The sequence below is a fragment of the Triturus cristatus genome, chromosome 5_1, assembly GCF_964204655.1.
Source record: "Triturus cristatus chromosome 5_1, aTriCri1.1, whole genome shotgun sequence".
Lineage (NCBI taxonomy): Eukaryota > Metazoa > Chordata > Amphibia > Caudata > Salamandridae > Triturus > Triturus cristatus.
This window is the reverse complement of record NC_140587.1, coordinates 215453918-215474763: the sequence shown is the minus strand read 5'-3', so window position 1 is coordinate 215474763 and position 20846 is coordinate 215453918. Positions and strand designations below refer to the sequence as shown.

The 20846-nt window shown below is 45.1% G+C and overlaps 1 protein-coding gene across 18 annotated transcripts in view; it reads right to left on the bottom strand.

Moving 5' to 3' along the window:
* PTK2 (protein tyrosine kinase 2) overlaps window positions 1-20846 on the bottom strand; it is a 799547-nt gene that overhangs the window by 23861 nt on the left and 754840 nt on the right. For all 18 annotated transcript variants that reach the window (XM_085604846.1, XM_085604845.1, XM_085604850.1 and 15 more), the window contains one exon: window positions 11715-11795. In XM_085604846.1, coding sequence (XP_085460972.1) covers window positions 11715-11795 — 81 coding nt within the window. The remainder of the gene's footprint in view (window positions 1-11714; window positions 11796-20846) is intronic.

The window sequence follows — 20846 nt, the reverse complement described above, 5'->3', positions numbered from 1 at the left end:
AGGTATTTGTCAATTGAACTCCAAGTGACTAAACAATATGACAAGGTCCAACAGAGAAGCTCTTGGACACAACTACAAAGCTTGGTAAATCCTTCATATTAAAGTTAATGAATTCATCTGCTCTTTGAATTTGCTCCCAATGCACAGTTACGTGGGATGCGAGAAAGCTGCAGAGATCATAGTAGAGGATTGCACTGTCAAAACCTGGCACCAATGCTGGAATCAATACCAGAAGAATATAGCATGTGAAACCCAAGTGGGATAATTGGCGCATCTCAATCTTGAGAACTGTAATCTTTGTCATTTACCTTGTGCAATAGCCCAGAATTGTGGTCATTTGAAGGTCAGTCTTTTGCAGAGTGGGACTGACATGCTATTCACAGTAAAGAAATAAGGTTTATGAAATAAACTAGGTTGCTGTCAAATGTATTTATTTAAGGCAATAACTTGATTTCAGGGCTCCAAGCAACACAAATACATCCTGAAAATGTTATGAAAAGTATCCAACAGTGACAGAAGATGGAACCTCTGGAAAACTCTCAAAACCTCCAGAATTGTCTATAGTTTCTGCACGGAGACTGGCATCTGAAAGATCGGGCCGTGCTCTCCTCACCCTATATATTTAGAGGGCAGCATCAGCCTTTTCTCCATAGAGATGTGCTCCATCAAAGGGCATATCCATTAATGTTCCCTAGATATCGCTTAAAAGTTGGCTGACTATTCTCTAAGACTTCTAAGGAGCCCCTGGCCCTGGCTGCCGAGTTAGAGGTACTGAGCCCAGCTCCGATATGTGTAGAGATTTCCTGCCAGTCACGGACCACCTCCACAAAATGTTGCTTGAGGTGGTCCAGCAGATGTGGCATCATCATTCCAGCCATGTCCCTCAGGGTGTGGGTGCCTCTCCTTAACAAACAGGCAATGTTAAGGGAACGAACAGCAAAACTGCCAGAAGACTTTCTTCCCCACTGCTTCTAATTCTTTCGATTTCCTGTGTGGTGGGACAGCAGGGAACTTACCAGAATTATTTCTGTTTTGTACATGAGGAGGCAAGTACAACTAGGCCCCGTGGAGAGAGGTGGACTGACGAAAAGGCAAATTCTCTGGGTGCTGGATTGTATCTCCTGGACATTAAGCAGTTTACAGCTGAGGCTGATGTGGGCTTCTTCCAAATAGCTTTTGCTAGGCCATAAGTGCTTCACTAAAGGGCAAGAAAGGCTTCAATGCCTATGCGGATGTCTGGAGGACATCTGTCAGAATGTTTGCCCTGGCTTCCAAAGCGGGAGAGGGCACTCCAGTACTTCATCTGCATTTGTGAAGACAACGTAAAAAAGCCACCTCCAGGGACACACTGTCCCGTGGGACACTTCATTTCTGTTTTTGAGTTCAGATCCCTTACATTTAGCAGTACTAAGTACACCACTGTGTCAGAAGTAAAGGATGTAAGCAAATTGCAGGCACATGCATCAAAGGAAAAACCGGTCGCAAACCGGCAGATTCTCAGAATCTGCCCCTTTGCGACCGGTATTTTTGCATTTGGGATGCATCATCCCAAATGCAAAAATTGCAATTTAAGGAATCTCTAAATTGCGATTACTTAAATTGCGATTGCATTTAAGGAATCCCAAATTGAGATTCCTTAAATGCAATGCATTAAAATAAAAAATTTGCGATTTCGCTAATAGGGGGAGCAAATTACCATGATGTTGAACTTCATGGTAATATGCAAAAACTTTGAAAAATGCACTTTTGTGCATTTTTCAAACTTTCATGTTGCGCACACACATGCCCTTCGGGCATGTGTGTGCAACATATGTGCACTGATCAATTTCAGGGGTGCAATAGGGTGTCATTTTGACACCCTTGAAATTGCATGAGCAATTTGCGAGTACCTACTGGTACTCGCAAATTGCTCATGCAATCTCCAATTCATTCCTATGGGCCTGGAGGCCCATAGGAATGAATGGGACGGCATTCCTTAATTGCAATTTGCGAGTCGCAATTAAGGAATGTGTAGGAATCGCTATTTTTATAGCGATTCCTACATGCATAGGCTTTTGCGATTCCTTAATAATTGCAATTAAGGAATCGCAAAAGCCTACGTTGATGCATGTGCCAGTTGGTTCCTTAACGACAGTCATCAGTATTCAAGCTGTACGCTCTCTGGTACCTGAAGGAAATCTGATTCAGAACTGAAAATATCATGCAGTCTGCCGATAACATTGGCGTGAGGAGGTGTCTCCCTGTGTTTCTCCATTTCTTCTTGAAAAACTTAGACAAAGGTGAGCAACGACATGTGGAGGGAGAGCTCGACCTGGAGTGCTCATCGTTGGGAGGGCCATAGAAAAAGTTTGGCATTTCGTTCTTTTATGGCTTTGAGGTGCATGAAGCTGCACTGCTCTTGTGACCTCGAGTTATGCCTGGAACCTATGCACCACAGGCAGAGCTCACGGAGTCTGAATTGGACACTTACCCATTACAGTTGGGCATGAACACTGACTTCTTGGGAGGTGACATTCCCAAAGGACTGCACAGGAACGAATTTTGTGAGATCTCTGTGAATTTCCAGCAAAGTGATAAAAAGATTAGGAGAAAAGCTACGGATCTGCATTGAAGAGTGCAGAAAAAACAGGAACTGATGTCAGAGTGCCCTGTGAATTTCCAGCAAAGTGATAAAAAGATTAGGAGAAAAGCTACGGATCTGCATTGAAGAGTGCAGAAAAAACAGGAACTGATGTCAGAGTGCCAGACAGGGTTCTTGCTATATGGCTCTAGTGACATCCTTCTGGTGTCACTTCCAGTGCTGTGATGAAGCCAGCACTCTCTGGCAGCGAAGGGGAGCTATTGACATTTTCGGGACCAGGTAGAAGTATTAATCAGATGGGCCTGAATGTGGCAAAACAACAGCTAACACATTTGACAATTTGAGTCCAAACAGGGAATTTGTCAGCTCAAGCTAGGTGCAATGGTCTCAATGGGTTGACGTAATCTTTTCTAAAATACTACTTGTTGATGTCACATCTCACTCTTGAACTATTTTGTCTATCAATGCTTACAAACCTTGCCAAATGAGGAAATCTAAGCTGGAATAATTGACAGTTGCTGGTGAATCAATGTGTTTAACTTTGCGCTCACTTCCCCAAAATTGGAACCAAACCGAATGCCTCTTCTGTTTTAGACTCTTGCAGGAGGAAAATATTGTCAACCAGTTTGTTTTCAGTTTCACAATCTTTTTTTCTATTTCTAAGACGCAGAGAATTTGCGTATTAATCTTCCCTTTTTGCCACACGGAAGCCACCCGAGTCTTTCCCACGTGCTCATAAAGAACCAAAATGCAGAGGAGTTATCTGTCTTGGTAAAAACATTAACTGAGTTCTATAAAAGTGGCACCAATGAATTACATTTTGGGGGGGATTTTGTCATTACCAACAACCTTAAAGTCCCAAGGGATGACACAAGAGATGCTCCGACGTGGCAGAATGACTTTTCATGATGCTTGCTAACAAAAAGAGCGGATTTAGTTGCCCATTAAAACATGCCACCTATAAATAAGCTAAAAAAACATGACTGAAATATGAGAAGGAGGCAGATATGTACAAATAGCAGAAGTACTAGTGAAGAGTAATGTAATATAAATATTATTTTCAAATTTAAGCTTCCTTTAGTTTACAAGATGAATGAACGAAGGTTTAGCACGTTTTAGGATTGCTCCTACTGCTCTAACGGGCACATTTTATACGAAACATGAGAATCAGAAATGCAGGCTAAAGTGGTGTTAAACACACAGTCACTTGCTTAATCCACATGAAGGCTTACTCTAAATTGGAAAGTAAGCATCCTTGTTGTTCCTGTACAGAACATGGGCTGTACATCTTCTTTTATGACTCTCTGCAAACAAACATTCTAACAATCCTAAGTGAGCAGATCTTTCAATGTCATAGAAATGGTAAAGTATTTGTGAACTATTTAGTTATGTAAGCAACGAGCATTGGGCCTGCAATAAATTGTGGGAGTGAAAGGAGGGTCTCCCTCAGCTCCAGCACCGATTAATCTTTGCTGTAATGTGGCTAATGCCGACAGTGGTTGATCCTTATCAGCCTTGTTTTCTTTAGCTCTGTAGACAACATATGGCTATCGAGGCTTGTTTTTATACACAACATGGAGCCCTGCATGCTCTCCATGGCTGGCTGCTGTATGGACAGCAATACCTCGATAATTCAGGTTAAAAAATGAAACCCACAGGTGAGCGATACCCCATGGACCCTATGCACATAAAAAGCAGTCCATTACTTTTTTTGCCTAGCTATACACAGCATTTCTGTCATGGTGCAAGTGAGGAATGCATTAAGTGATTTCTACATGGGGGAGAGTCCCATGGATTCTCTTTTCGAACCAGCTCGCCAGTCCACTACTCAACTTCTGACTCCAGCACACTTCAAAACCCACTGCCTACTTTAGTGTAGTTGTGTCTTAATTAAAAAAAAACAAAAAAAAAACATCTGTTCTTAATCTCATTCCCAATGGAACTACCCCCCAACTAGACCATAGACATTCTGGCCCAGCCCCTCCCAGAACCATTCACATATTTATCAGCCTTCATTCCTTCAACTTCATTCCTCATTCCCACTGAAACCATTATTCGTTCACGGACTAGCCCATCTTCCTTATTCAGGTTCATTTCACAACCTTGCTTGAAAATGTGCAGATTAATGTCTCCTGAACACAAAAGCTATTTTAGACACACAGGCCCATATATGGACATAAAATGGAACCTTCTTCAGTCAGAAATGTATTTGCTCAAATGGCCTTTCCAGGACATCGGGATCATAGACCGAATGTCCTGGAGTCTCCACTCCTGTGGAAATGCATGAAACCGTACCATATCCAGATTGGCTCAGATGAAAGGGATTGACTGCAAATGAGTCAGGTGGTACTTCGGCACGTTGATGGTGAACCTCAACGATTTGAGGAGGTTCACTGTCATCTGGAAGTGCTTGACGATTCAGTCGAAGTAGGGGAAGACTAGCACTCCAAACCTTCAAAGGTTTGCTGTGACCAATGGCATCACTTTCATGAACACCTGAGGGGCACTTGTGGAACCAAAAGGGAGTATTGCAAACTAAAAATGCTGCTGGCTCATTGTGAATCGCAGGTAGCACCTGTCAACCTGCAGGACGAAGATATGGAAAAAAGCATCCTGCAGGTCCAATGCCACCATCCAGTCACCCTGATCAACAGCACAAAGGACCTGGGATAGTTTAAACATCTTGAGTTTGTCCTTTAGCAGGAAGGTGTTGAGATGGTGGAGATCTAAATTAGGGTGAAAGCTCCTTCCATCTTCGGCACCAGGAAGTGGCAAGCCCCTTTGACCAAATGGGCCTGCAGTTCCTGCTGCAAGACACACAGCTAGCCCTTCGTCAGTCACCTTGATGGTGGCGGAGGGTGCACCGGGGTGAGAAGAAACAGAAGGGCATAGCCCTGATGTACAATTTGGAAGATCCACTCGTTTGAGCTGAGGGCTTTCCACCCCTGGGGGTAGCTGTGTGCCGGAAAAGACACGGTAAAACCCGTATTGTTGTTGCTGGAGGTGCAGGGCACTGGGCTGCACATTGCTTTGGATGTCCTGGCATTGTTGTGATGAGCCGTGACCTTGGCAAGAAAAGGAGGAAAGCCTGCTGGGCTGGGGGTGCCTGATTTTGGCAAAACTGAAAACCCATGGCATATCCTCAGAGGGGATTAAAAGGCTGTTTGAATTGTCTGATGGTAGCAGCCATAGCATAGGAATGTGCGGTGGCTCTGCGCTTCTTATACCATTCCAGGTCTGAATCTACTTTTTTAAACAAAAGGCGACAGCCATCAAATGGCATGTCCTTTAAGGATATCTGATGTACACAAGAAGTGACGTATGCAATGCTTGAATTAATCTCAGCCACTGGTAACTACATGGGCTACATCCCAGTCCATCATTATTTCGCACACAATGCCAGCCATGGTTTGAACCCAGCCATATGCAAATCAGTCTTGACCCTGCTCCAATGATAACAGTCCAGTCTGAACTTCCAGGCCAGGTCCTCCCTGAATTGAACATAATCAACCAAGGACCAGTTTCACCCTAGTTAGGGTTGGTTCCAGTGTAACAAGGTGCATGGGACCCACATAGAGACATACCCGTTCCACTTAGAGCGGCACACTATAGTATTAAAAAGAAGTATTTGCAATGCAATAGGTCTCACATCTGCAAGAGTTTGAACTATTGGCACTGTAAATGACAATGCCTTTTATTTATGTTTTGAAAACCAGCAAGCGGTGCCTAAACACACACTTTGTACTTATAATCGTTGCTTACGAGAAGGCTGGCAGTAAAAGAGGCGCAGTTACTGCCAGCCTTGCTTTTTGTAAGCAACAACTATAAGTACAAAGTGCACATTAAGGTACTGTTTGCAGGTTTTCAAAACAAATACAAAACACTGTCATTTACAATGCCAATAGCTCAAGCTCTCGCAAATGGAAACTGGAAACTAGTTTGTTTGCTTTGGTTGCTCGCTGGAGCCTAGCTTTGGCTTCCTATATTCAGGAAGGAGCTATTATCACTCATAGAACAGGCTGGTGCCGGGGAAGGGAATGTTGGCTTCCTGCGAAAAATCTGCACCCATGCATTGGTTTTTGTTACAAATTAAGCACTGATCTACCTAGCCCCAAGAGCCTTTGTTTGGGGTACTTTTTCACATAGGAAACTCTCACCCTGGGAAATGAGTTCAAGGGATCAGGGTTGAGTCTTTAGACCCGTCACCAACTGTAGGGGCTTCCGAGTGTTGTCTGCACACATTTGTAAACCGCCACTGCTGAATGCCCTGTGCCAGGGGTCGCCATAAACAGGCCAACAAACTAACTGCCGGCTTTGGAGCTGTTGAAGCAGGATCGAGTCTCGGTGTGGGCTGGACCAATCACTTCATCTCCCCTGTGCCTACCAAAAATGAATTTGTCCTTTGTCTAATGTAACCGGTGCTAATGTAAAGCGCTCCACTACCTTCGGGTTGAATTCGCACTATATAAATCTGCAAAAAAAAAAAAAAACAAGCGGCACGCGTTTGGTTCCAAGGAAGGGGGAGACAGTGGGCGGGCTATGCATTTATCGCTCATATATTCATTGGAAAGTAGAGTCCGCATGTCTAATGCATAAGAAACACTTACATGCAAAGCACACTACAATATTACGGAGTAATGCGAGTATCTTCAAATAATACTTGAAATATAGACGGCAATATTCAGTCTGCAGCCAAGAAAAAAAGTAAACACATATAAACAGGCCAACAAACTAACGGCCAGAACTGCCGGCTTTGGAACTGGAGAAGCAGGTTAGAGTCTCAGCGTGGGCTGGGCCAATCACTTCATCTCCCCCGTGCCTACCAAAAATGAATGTGTCCTTGTGTAATGTAACCGGTGCACACATAAAGCGCTCCAATACCTTTGGGTCGAATTCGCGCTGTATAAATGTGCAAAAAAAAACAAGCGGCACGTGTTTGCTTCCAAGGGAGGGGGAGACAGTGGGCGGGCTGTGCATTTCTCGCTCATACATTCATTGGGAAGTAGAGTCTGCATAAGAAACACTTACATGCAAAGCACACTACAATATTACCGAGTATCTTTAAATAATACGCTTTATAACTGGAGAAGGAGGTTCGAGTCTCGGCGTGGGCTGGGCCAATCACTTAATCTCCCCTGTGCCTACCAATAACAAGCAGCATAAAAATAAAAAGTGTTTGCAAATTCATCCAAAAAAAAAAAAGAAAAAAATAAATAAAACCGCACCCCAGCACTCCTAGCAACCCGGCAAAGCATATTACCATTAAAGCAGCAATTACAGGCTTCTGTTGCAGGGGTGTTTCCCTGGTTAATGTTTCAGAAGATCCTGTTCCCGCTTTCAGGAGGAAGCCGTGAGCCATTCGCCATCTCTTTGGGGTTTCACTCGTTAAAGGCCTGCTCAGAAGTCTGTTGAGCACACGGTGAAGTTAACCCTGGGTTTACACCGCGAGTCCTATGTTTGTGTTGATTAGAACGATTAATCCCCTATCACAACTGAAATGTGAAGTGAAGAGAGAAAAAATGCCTTTTTGTCATCTTTAGAATATTATGTTACTGACAGGCTTATATTTTACGACGAGCTGAGAGACTGTAAACGGACACTTTTCGCTACTTCTCGTCCACAGCTTTCGTAGTCTTGGAATAAAACCAGAGCTTCCTTCTAACATAGAATGAAAACAATAAAAGGTTTTCAGCACTGGACTGGATTCTCTCCTGCTCTTGTCTGTGCGTGAGTCCGGAAGTCGGTATCAAAACAAGCTTACACTGTATCGTAACCTACCAGCCGGCCCACCCGACCTCCACTCTGACATCACCGGGCGCATCCATCTCCAGCAGCCTTTAGCGCCGAGAGTAAGGTGAAAGTGACGGCGCGCCGAAGCGTTGTGCCCACACAGCAAACGCGTGCACATCGCCTGTCTGGGCACGTGGAGGCACAGCAAAGAGGAGTCCAGGCGCGTGCACATGCCCTGTCCGGGCAGGCTCTCCGAAGGAAGACAGGGAGGGAACCAAATATGCTTCCCTCCCAATAGAAAGCAGGGATTTGGCAAGTGCGCCAGTAAGAAGCGTGGGTGGAGCTTCCACCCTCGCTTCGCAAGCCAAACCGACGACAGTAGGATCTCTCCAGGAGTGAGCACCGCATGCGCTGCATCGCTAGGCGAGACCTAAAACGGTCGAGGGAAGGCATGGCTTGGCAGTTCGGGCTGGACTGGTCCCATGAGGCACAGGGTCAGACTGATTTGCATATGGCCATGTCCGAACTGGGTTGGCAGAGTGGGCTAAAGAACGGTGATGGATCAAACCCAGATCTGTTGACTGGGTGTGAGGGTTTGATTGGTTCTGATGCCTCGTCCATCACCAACCCCTTTTGTACTGCGACTTCACCAACCCCATGGTTCGGTTCCAATGCAGAGTGGGAGCAAGACCAGGTTGTATGATGACACCCTCGGGTCCTTTTTGGAGTTTAAGAGTGGCAGGAATGGGTAGGTTTTTATGTTTCTTTTTTAGACTTGCCCTAAGATTTTGGGCACGACGACCTGCTATGGGAAAAAGCCTTCCTTTTGACTTCAACTGGTCCTGGCGCGAAGCCTTCTGATATTTGGCGGCAAGCAGCTTTGTCTTGTGCTCCCGAATGGCCTTCAGATTCAGCTGGGCGCTGTCATCACAGGCCCTGGCCTCTGAACCTACTAAGCAAAGGGACACTACGTAAGGGTCTGTCATTCGGGTATTTGCGTCCCTACATGGCTGGAACCCTGTTGTCTTAGATGGTGACATTTCCCTTGCACACTGGTACAATTGTACTGAGAAAGGACTGGAAAAGAACAAGGGTAACTCCGGATCTGCGCCAGAAGGCATAGAAAGAAATTAACTGACGTAATTCTGCATGTGTGGTGCAGGAGAACTGCCTTGGGAATATTCACAACCTGTGGTTAGAAGCATTAATCAGAATTGTATTTCTTTAGGCTCTTATCTACATTGTCATTTCAGCCTCTTCTAATACTTTGGCTAAAAGTGTCTGGAAAAACTCCTATTACTTACTGGACGGCATATGTTTGATTTTCCATTTCCTTTTAACTCAAGATAATGTATGTCTTTCCTCAATGATTTTGAGAAATAGAAGAACAGTCTATATTTTCATTGGTTTTGGAGGTTGCCATTCTAGTCTTGGTTCTACAGCTCATAAGTGGGACATTGCGATGGTAGTGCTAATTTGATGGCTCAGTGACTGCAAGTATGTATCGCAACCTAACCTTTATGGCTATGAGCAGGAGATTGACTGGAGTATTATAACCAATTTCATAGTCCTTTGCCCACATTTTGCATCTGAGAGTTTAATACAGTGTGGCTGTCTACCACAGGGCATATAACCACTTTGAAACACTTCATATACATGCATCATTCACCAAAATAAAAATCCAGAGAAAAGAGGCGAACAAGTAAGAGAAACAGAAAATCCCAAAACATGTAACTCACATTTTACTCTAGGAAACGTGGATCCACTAAATATGTTTTTCTTGAATGTAAATTGACATTCATACCCTGCCACCTTAGGGTGGACAAAGCAAAAACAAGGATTAAACCCAGATCTGTGACTGGGGTGAGTGTCTGAAAAGTTTCAGCGCTCCATCCATCATCTCCTTGTGTTTGCTTTGTTTGCCCTAAGTTGGCAGGGTATGCTCAGACGCGAGTCCTTTTCTCACTTTTCCACTGGATGCAAGTTGCCTAGCTGATGAGGGCTGTTACCCTGAAACCGGTCCCAGGATGCTTGTTTTCGGTCCTGGAAAGACCTGACTTGGCAGTTCGGCTGAACTGTTCCCTTGAGGAACAGGGTCAAGACTGATTTGCATATGGCTGGGTTTGAACTGGGGTGGCAAAGTGAGCTAAAGAACGATGATGGATTCAATCTAGATCTGAGACTGGGAGCGAGCGTCTGAAAAGTTTCAGCTCTACGTCCATCATCTCCTTGTGTTTGCAAGGTACAGTGACATGTACCAGAGTACTGAAGGGAGGAACTCATTTAATCATGTCCAAAAGTCACTTAAAGACTACTAATACAGGGACAGCCTGCCTCAAAATAATGAATCAGCTTTGGTCTAGTGCTGAAATAACCTCAGAAGACAGATCCCTCAATACCCAGTCACAACAACTCAAGTGGGCTTGAGGAAGGGGCTCAGCCACTTTAAACTGACTCACAATAAATTTAAAAATACCCAATAAAGATCACATTACCTGGAATTACGGAAGCAAGTATCATCAAAGGTGGGGATAATCCTGAGAGGCGGATCCCACTATGGCCCAGCACAACTAAAGTAGACTTGAGGATCACACTTATTTAAATATGCGCAAAGCCAGCTTAAATAAGCCCTGTAGAGGCAAAGCGACCTAGAACTGGTGAATAATATGTCCCCATAGGCTAGGAAAATGGCTGAAAAGCAAACAATATACTTCTGTAAGATTCAGAATCTAACTGTTCAACTCGTTTCAGCTTTGACTAGCATAGCACTCGGTGGACTCCAAAGGCATGCCATGTCCTCACTATCAGACAACATGTAGTCTCTTTCTCCGCAGAAGCATACAAGCTCTGGAAAAGCTTCCTTCTAGCCACTGCACCAGGCAGTCAATCCACAGATGAGTTCCTAACCTTGTTCACTCTAATGAAACTATGCACATAGACCTGCTTTGCATTTGCTACATCTAAATCAAAAGGTGCTCTGTGATTAAGGTTTTCAGATTTGACACATTGTGCATAATAAACAGAAGAAGCTTGTAGGACATGCAACAGCATTGGATGCCATGCATTTACACACAATGCAGTACTATGCTATTGCCAGAATGACAAAAAATAAAACAATTAATTTGCACAAATGCAGGATTGTTATCACCTAAGTTGATTGGAAGGTACTTTAAAATCATTTTTTAGCACATTAGTTTAGCGAACATCATTGTATCTCAAAGACTCCGACTACTATAATAACAGCATTGCAGTGCTAAATTAATTACAGATACTGCTCTGATTGAGGATCTATTTCTCAGCAGTACAATTATCCTTTTTTAAGAAATAACCTAGGATTTTAGTAGTGCAGCCTTCGCCATTTTACATACTATGCACATAAGAAGCAAGTAACATTACACTGTACCTCTCTGTGAGTGCTTGCAGGTAGAACTGGAATGGTTTCATCTACTGTTGCCAATAATGTTCTTAGTGCCAAACCAACACCCTGTGGGAAAGATTTACAATAAAATCAGAATTTAATAACAAATGCATCTTTCTGTGTAACCGTGAATGCTTTAAGGTCCTAACGGAAATATCCATGAGCTTCTAATTTCAGACTGCTATTGAACACTGAACACTATAATGAATTAAACAAATGAAAATGGTCAGTCTTGTCACTGTTAATGAATATCGGAGGCCCCTGTACAGCTCTCAGGATTCCAGTAGACTTATTTTTGGGTCACCTCAGATCTAATTCCAAATATCATTTAACTTCTGTGATTTAAGGAATTGTAACACATTGTACACTCCCACTGTTGCTTCACTGACCACTGCACCAGTCATTTAACCTTCACTGACTATGCGATGAAAAATAAAAGCAGGAACAATAACCAGTTTTGCCGACTGGCTTCAAGGTCAACAATGTTACTACAACATAGGAGCGTCAGTATTATATGCCACTCTGCTAGGGCTTTCAATTAATATGTGTTATGAGAATCCAAAGCAAACAAACACTAGTAGGTATGCTGCGAGGAAAGGGGTGATGGGTCTCAATCCCTTACTGACCGTTTTGTATTGAGCAGATATAGTTGCTGTACTTTTCCTAGACAGGGGGGAGACCCCTAACCCCCTAATCACGATAAAGTTCCAAATGAGAAGTCAGGACAAGTAAAAGTAATCAGGTAATTCAAAAACAATTCCAATACTCTGGGTTCATAGTGATAATTCTTTATATGGACGTGTTGTAGCTCATTTAAGAGCTTCTGACGAAGAAGAGCAAGAAAAGAAAAGGACAGCCAACACGTGTTTCGCCCCCTTTTACATGGCCATCCGGCCTGGAGCTTCTTCAGGGCTGTGGGGTTAATAGAGCGAACGTGCAGTTTACAAAATACAGAAGTTATGACAAAGAGAATGAGAAGGGAGGAGGTAGGGTTGTTTTTAGAAACATGATAGGATTAGGGAAAAACGTATGTCAGAGATAATCAAGATATAGAATTAAAACCAGTAGGGTGCAGTTTAGACAATTACATTAGTGATCATATAGTTGATGTACGATGAGATTTGAGAAATAGAGAATATGATGGGGGTAAAGCATAGAGGAAAGATCAGATGAAGAGGGGAAATGGGGAGGACAGATCAGAGGGAGCAGTATAAGTAAGTGGAAAAGACAGAAGAACAGTCGGTAGGCAATAGAGTGTGACGGCAGTGGACATAGTCTTATGTGTTAACATAAGATGTGGCATACGTAGAAACAGTATCAGGTGAATCAGTCTGGAGGTGGGAGACTTCTGGCACCGGAATCCTCTCTATGGCCTCTTGGTCAAGAGAGCTGTGACCTCCTTTGCACAGAAGGCACAGAAGATTGTCCATCAGCGGATCACGAGATGGTGGGCGATCTGCAAAATCCACCTATCATCAACCGGATGCCCCTGGTGGTAAAGGGGCAGACTAGGAGGCTGTTTCTGTGGTGGTGGTGGCGGACTGACCGGACCACTGGCCACCTGACCTACGAGGATTGTGGGTACCAATTCCTCGGTCAAGCAGAGGCAGGGGAGCCTGTGCGACGAGGTAGTTGGGGTGGAATTGGGAAGGCTGTAAGCCCATTCCGTGGCCGCAAAAGGCAGATTGGGATGGACGTGAGACTGCAGAGAGGCCTAAGAACCTGGCCGTAGCATGAGAATCCTTAAAGCGTTAGAGGGCAAATCGGCCTTGTGTCTGAAGACCTGGGTTCCATTGAAGGGAAGCCTGGCCATCCCCTGAGAACTCAGTCGTTCTCAGCCAGGCATTGTGCCTAAGGCCCAATTTTGTTGAAACCACTCTGCTCAGCGAGTTGTGTCAAGTCTGCACCAAGTTGTGAATTTTGTTGCATCTCTCCCATCAGCAGTAGCTTGGGAAAGTATAGCCCGGGCTCCTCCGGGACCTGTGGCAACACGCGCGCAACTGTATCCCACAAAGTGTGAAAATAACGACCCAAAAGGCATGCGGTTTTCATGGACTGCAAAGCCAGGCTGGCGAAAGAAAACATTCTTTCCAAATGAGTTAAGCCTCTTGGAATCCCTATCTGAGGAAGCAGTAGGCAAAGCGCCTTGGGAAGTGGAGGCTTGGACGACCAGGCTATCAGGGGTAGGATGTTGTGTCAAGAAGTTAGGGTCCCTGGGTGCGGGCAATGGCGGTAGGCAATCTTCTTGTTACACAAGCCCCTATGTTGGGTTGGGACCAGATAACCAAATGGACGTCAGTGATGGTGTCATTGAACGGGAGTAAGGATTCTGGTGTGGAGACTCTTGGTTGAAGCACCTCCGTCAAGAGATTAGACTTGACTGTCACCGTGGGCAACTGAAGGTAAAGTTCCTCAGCCACCCTACGCATCACCATTGTGTCAGATACTCCCTCCTCCATAGCCACAGTAGGGGAGAAAGCATACCAACAACTAGAGAAGTATCCAGGTCGCTGGCCTCGCCCAGGTCCTCACATCAGTCCACACTCCACACATCATAGGACTGGTATTCTAAAGGGACCAGCGACCCCTCGCAGTCTTCCTTGAGGCCTAACAGATAAAAATAAAGCTAAGGCACTGATCTTGGAGGCAGGGCTTTCTCTGGAATGGGAGTCAGATGACACCCCTCCAGCTCTGTTTCAGTCAGAGACGACGATGGGGACAGTCTGAATCCAGCAATGGATCTGTGGGGTCCCACCGGAACTGGAGCAGCAGGACCATATGAGGCCCCTTCCGACCACGCAGGTCTGAAGGCGGGTTGTTGGGGTTGGACCTCCCAAAAAAAAGGTGCATGGCCTATAAAACTCTTCCATCTGGGCGGGGGTTGCTCCGGCCTTTGGAAATTCAGGGAAGTACGGAGTTGGCCTAGGCGCAGGTTCCAGATAACTAGGCCTAGAACGCCCACGCTCCCTCAGACTTATTACTCTTCTTCCTATGCCTTCTACCTGACTGTCCCAATGAATTCGAGCACAATGAAAAGGAGTTCAGGCTCCGTGATAGGTCTCGAGACTTTCCCATTGACCGTTGCAGTCTCGTACGCTCCCTCAAAGCCTTCAGAGCCATGACTTGGCAATCGGAGCATGTCTTGGTTGCACTCCAAACACCAAAGGCAAACAAGGTGCAGGTCCGTCGCTGACATCAGCCGGTGACCAGCGCTGCAGGGCTTGAAACCCGACTTGCCCGAGGACATCCTCGACACACCAGGAAGTAAACCTCAAAAGAAGTCGAGAAAACATTGAGGGGTGCTCTTCTCGGGATAAGCACTGGCTGGTGCAGAAATAATATATATAGGTACAAAGATGTCACTTCTGATGCGGACGACGACAAACACAGAGCTAATTGACACCACTAACTGGTGCAAAGGGGTACTGCTGACGAATAATCTTCTGGATCCAGTTTGATGGCTGTGGAAAGTTCTAAGGTATGGAATCTACGGCTAGAAGTCTCTATCAAATAAGGCTATCTTCTGTCTTATCTTGTCTCATGCACGCATTGTACGTTTATTTCACCCGTGCTGTAACAGACTTAATTCTATAATGCTACATTCAAAGGTGTTGGATGAGCTACATCAGTTCCAACAGCAAGGTGGGCAAGTATTTGGGGGCTTATAGGCAAAGTGCGCCCTAGCCCTAAGAAGTAAAGCTCCATATCTGGTACAGCAACCCCTTCCATATGGTATGGTAGTGTTAGGGTGGACCAGGCTACTTGCCGTTATTTACCTGCCCAAGTGAGCTGCACTAGAAGGGTGGGGAGACTATTAAAAATGATTTGGTCAGTGTGATGGGTATATTCACAAAGTATATAGAAATCCATTTCGTCCCGCCATGGATAATGGCAGCTTTAGCCAACCGGTTATTTGCTCCTCCAGCTTAGAGATGGCTCTTTCATCATTTAGAACTAGTACTTCCTCAGTGTCTAGACTAATCCATACTCCCAAGTACTTAATAGAAGAGTCTGACCAGGCCAATGTGTACTGTAGCTCAAATGTATTTGTGTAAGGGGAATATGTTTAACTTTTTCCAATTGATGGAGAGTCCTCACATTCTCCAAATTGAATGAATTCCCTTAGAAGGAGATGAAGCCCAGTCTGGGGATTACGTACGTATAAAGTAATATCATCTGCAAATAGAGAAATCGAAACGGGTCTGCCACTAAATCACAGAGAGTAAGGACTATAGTCTTGGTGTAGAGTAGATGCAAGGGGTTCCAGCGCTATAGCGAAATGTATAGGAGATAGTGGACACCTCTGCTGGGTACCTCTGTTAATCTTAATAGGTGCTGAGACTTGCCCATTTAGGTATAGGCTAGCAATTGGTTTTGAGTAGTGTAATTTAACTAGTTGTAGAAAGGAGTGGGGGATACCCATACGTTGTAGTGTTGCGAACAAGAAGCTCCATTCGAAGGAATCAAATGCCTTAGTGGCAACTAGAAAAATTACAGCAGCTTCAGTTTCCAGAGATATTTGGTGAAAAAGGGCAAAAAGTGATCGCAGGTTATATGCAGTTGTTCTTCCCGGCACAAACCCTGCTTGATGGGGGAAGGACCAGGTTCGGCAGCAATGGTAAGAGTCAGTTTACTAGAATTTTCGCATTGCAATTCATCAGCAACAGCGGTCTATAAGAGTCACAATCAATATCAGATTTATTGGGTTTAAGCAGAGTAATGATTATGGCTTCATGTATTGAGCCAGGTAGTTCACCCCTCTACTGGGCTTCCATACATACAGCGTGTAGGTGAGGTGCCAATGAGTCTAGTCCCACAATGAATCGGAGGACCCACCGGTAAGCCCTTTTATACCCTAAGAAAGGGGTTAGGACGACTCAGGGGTCCACCCAAGAGGAGGAACTGGACAGAGGGGAGGATACTCCCATGTCCATTGTCCAGTTTTGTGCGGGAGCCAAGGGCTCCCTGAACTGGCTCAAACCGGAGTATGCAAGGGTGGGACCAAATGTGCCCTTCAAAGCAGTCTGGTGGCCTGGCAAGTGCCCCCAGCCCAATGAACAAAGTCCTGTCTGGGAGGTGGTCACTCCTCCCTGTGACAGGAAACCTATTGTTCTACCTTTCTCTGCTCTAGCTCAGCACAGCAACAGGAGGGCAGAATCGTGCCTGTGGTCGGCAGCAACACTAGTTTGCTAGCAGACCCTGAAAGGCTGTTACCGGGAGTACTGGGGGCTTCCCGGAGGAGCCCTCCAGTGCATGGAATCATACCGCCAACACTGGAAACTGTGTTGGGGTATGATTCCAACATGTTTGATACCAAACTTGCCCAGGTTCGGCACAGCCACTATATAGTTAGCCATCGCTTAATGACACATGGCCACTATATGTATCAAAATGGCTGACCGCACAAAGCCTGGAGAATTGACTCCGGGGTTTGTAGGGGTGTCCTGCTCATGCAGGGGCGCCCTCACACTTATAACCCAGCACCCTGCCTTCAGGATTGGAAGGTCTGCCTTAGGAGTGACTTACAGGTTTTAAGTGTAGTGACCATAGACACAAGGAAACTTATATCTGTTGTAAGTGGTGCTAGCACCAGCTTAAAAAGGCTGCAATGTAGTCACAGGTTGAGTTGTCTCTCATGGGTGGCATAATACAAGCTGCAGCACATGGAAGACCCCTGGTGTACCTATGCCCTGGTACCTTAGTATCATATACTAGGGGCTTACTAGGGTACATCAGTAGCCAGTTGTGGAGTTACCAAAGTACTTACCATGTCAAATTTAGGGAGGAAGCACAGTGGCTCTGGTCCTGATTAGCAGGATCCCAGCCAGACTAATAAAAAAAAAAAAAAAAAAAAAAAACATATCTACACCAGCAAAAAGTGGGGGTAACCATGAAAGTAGATCCTACTTTCCTACAGGGTCATAGTGATGTCAATCGGCATCCGGTAGGTCATTCACCTCCGTAGTCCCCTGCAAGGCCCACAAAGCTGTTCATCTTCGAACAGTGACCAGCGGCACTTTGCCACTAACAGCTTGTAGTCATCAGGATCCCCACAAGGGTAAGCAGTCACCTGCTGTGGCTCAGTGAGGATTTTTGTTCCTTTATTAGATTATTCACAGCCGAGTAACATGGCATATTGAATGTTAAGATCAGGTAGTCTCTTTTTTGCAGGCAGAAACGTGCAGCAATTTGGCTATAATGGGGCAGGCAGGTGTGCTCAGACGAGGTCGGGAGCCAAAGATCTATGTGCCATTTCAATGAGGAACATCTTGGATAAATAATGAATGATGCTGCGCCAAACCGTTATGTTAAAGGACTCGACAAAGGTTTCTATCTTACCGGTGTTTAGCGACTCAGCCACTCCTAATATGTGCAGGTTGTTGCGTCTTTTTCAGTTTCAATTAATTACTGGATTTGATCCACATGTAGCTGTTTCTCCTTATCTGCTTCCTGTGTCTCTTCCACAACCGATATGCAGCATTTCGCTTCTGTGATGCAGCCGTTGACATGCCTATTTTCTCATCTATGGAGGAGAGGCTGGGTTGGAGATTAAGCATTAATTGTCGGACCTCCATAGACTCCCACTCCTTGTCCATTGTGGAGGGTGGTTCTTCATTCTCTGCCTGTTTAGTTGTGTTATGCCTCTGTAACTGCATTCCAACATGTTTGATACCAAACTTGCCCAGGTTCGGCACAGCCACTATATAGTTAGCCATCGCTTAATGACACATGGCCACTATATGTATCAAAATGGCTGACCGCACAAAGCCTGGAGAATTGACTCCGGGGTTTGTAGGGGTGTCCTGCTCATGCAGGGGCGCCCTCACACTTATAACCCAGCACCCTGCCTTCAGGATTGGAAGGTCTGCCTTAGGAGTGACTTACAGGTTTTAAGTGTAGTGACCATAGACACAAGGAAACTTATATCTGTTGTAAGTGGTGCTAGCACCAGCTTAAAAAGGCTGCAATGTAGTCACAGGTTGAGTTGTCTCTCATGGGTGGCATAATACAAGCTGCAGCACATGGAAGACCCCTGGTGTACCTATGCCCTGGTACCTTAGTATCATATACTAGGGGCTTACTAGGGTACATCAGTAGCCAGTTGTGGAGTTACCAAAGTACTTACCATGTCAAATTTAGGGAGGAAGCACAGTGGCTCTGGTCCTGATTAGCAGGATCCCAGCCAGACTAATAAAAAAAAAAAAAAAAAAAAAAAACATATCTACACCAGCAAAAAGTGGGGGTAACCATGAAAGTAGATCCTACTTTCCTACAGGGTCATAGTGATGTCAATCGGCATCCGGTAGGTCATTCACCTCCGTAGTCCCCTGCAAGGCCCACAAAGCTGTTCATCTTCGAACAGTGACCAGCGGCACTTTGCCACTAACAGCTTGTAGTCATCAGGATCCCCACAAGGGTAAGCAGTCACCTGCTGTGGCTCAGTGAGGATTTTTGTTCCTTTATTAGATTATTCACAGCCGAGTAACATGGCATATTGAATGTTAAGATCAGGTAGTCTCTTTTTTGCAGGCAGAAACGTGCAGCAATTTGGCTATAATGGGGCAGGCAGGTGTGCTCAGACGAGGTCGGGAGCCAAAGATCTATGTGCCATTTCAATGAGGAACATCTTGGATAAATAATGAATGATGCTGCGCCAAACCGTTATGTTAAAGGACTCGACAAAGGTTTCTATCTTACCGGTGTTTAGCGACTCAGCCACTCCTAATATGTGCAGGTTGTTGCGTCTTTTTCAGTTTCAATTAATTACTGGATTTGATCCACATGTAGCTGTTTCTCCTTATCTGCTTCCTGTGTCTCTTCCACAACCGATATGCAGCATTTCGCTTCTGTGATGCAGCCGTTGACATGCCTATTTTCTCATCTATGGAGGAGAGGCTGGGTTGGAGATTAAGCATTAATTGTCGGACCTCCATAGACTCCCACTCCTTGTCCATTGTGGAGGGTGGTTCTTCATTCTCTGCCTGTTTAGTTGTGTTATGCCTCTGTAACTGCATTCCAACATGTTTGATACCAAACTTGCCCAGGTTCGGCACAGCCACTATATAGTTAGCCATCGCTTAATGACACATGGCCACTATATGTATCAAAATGGCTGACCGCACAAAGCCTGGAGAATTGACTCCGGGGTTTGTAGGGGTGTCCTGCTCATGCAGGGGCGCCCTCACACTTATAACCCAGCACCCTGCCTTCAGGATTGGAAGGTCTGCCTTAGGAGTGACTTACAGGTTTTAAGTGTAGTGACCATAGACACAAGGAAACTTATATCTGTTGTAAGTGGTGCTAGCACCAGCTTAAAAAGGCTGCAATGTAGTCACAGGTTGAGTTGTCTCTCATGGGTGGCATAATACAAGCTGCAGCACATGGAAGACCCCTGGTGTACCTATGCCCTGGTACCTTAGTATCATATACTAGGGGCTTACTAGGGTACATCAGTAGCCAGTTGTGGAGTTACCAAAGTACTTACCATGTCAAATTTAGGGAGGAAGCACAGTGGCTCTGGTCCTGATTAGCAGGATCCCAGCCAGACTAATAAAAAAAAAAAAAAAAAAAAAAAACATATCTACACCAGCAAAAAGTGGGGGTAACCATGAAAGTAGATCCTACTTTCCTACAGGGTCATAGTGATGTCAATCGGCATCCGGTAGGTCATTCACCTCCGTAGTCCCCTGCAAGGCCCACAAAGCTGTTCATCTTCGAACAGTGACCAGCGGCACTTTGCCACTAACAGCTTGTAGTCATCAGGATCCCCACAAGGGTAAGCAGTCACCTGCTGTGGCTCAGTGAGGATTTTTGTTCCTTTATTAGATTATTCACAGCCGAGTAACATGGCATATTGAATGTTAAGATCAGGTAGTCTCTTTTTTGCAGGCAGAAACGTGCAGCAATTTGGCTATAATGGGGCAGGCAGGTGTGCTCAGACGAGGTCGGGAGCCAAAGATCTATGTGCCATTTCAATGAGGAACATCTTGGATAAATAATGAATGATGCTGCGCCAAACCGTTATGTTAAAGGACTCGACAAAGGTTTCTATCTTACCGGTGTTTAGCGACTCAGCCACTCCTAATATGTGCAGGTTGTTGCGTCTTTTTCAGTTTC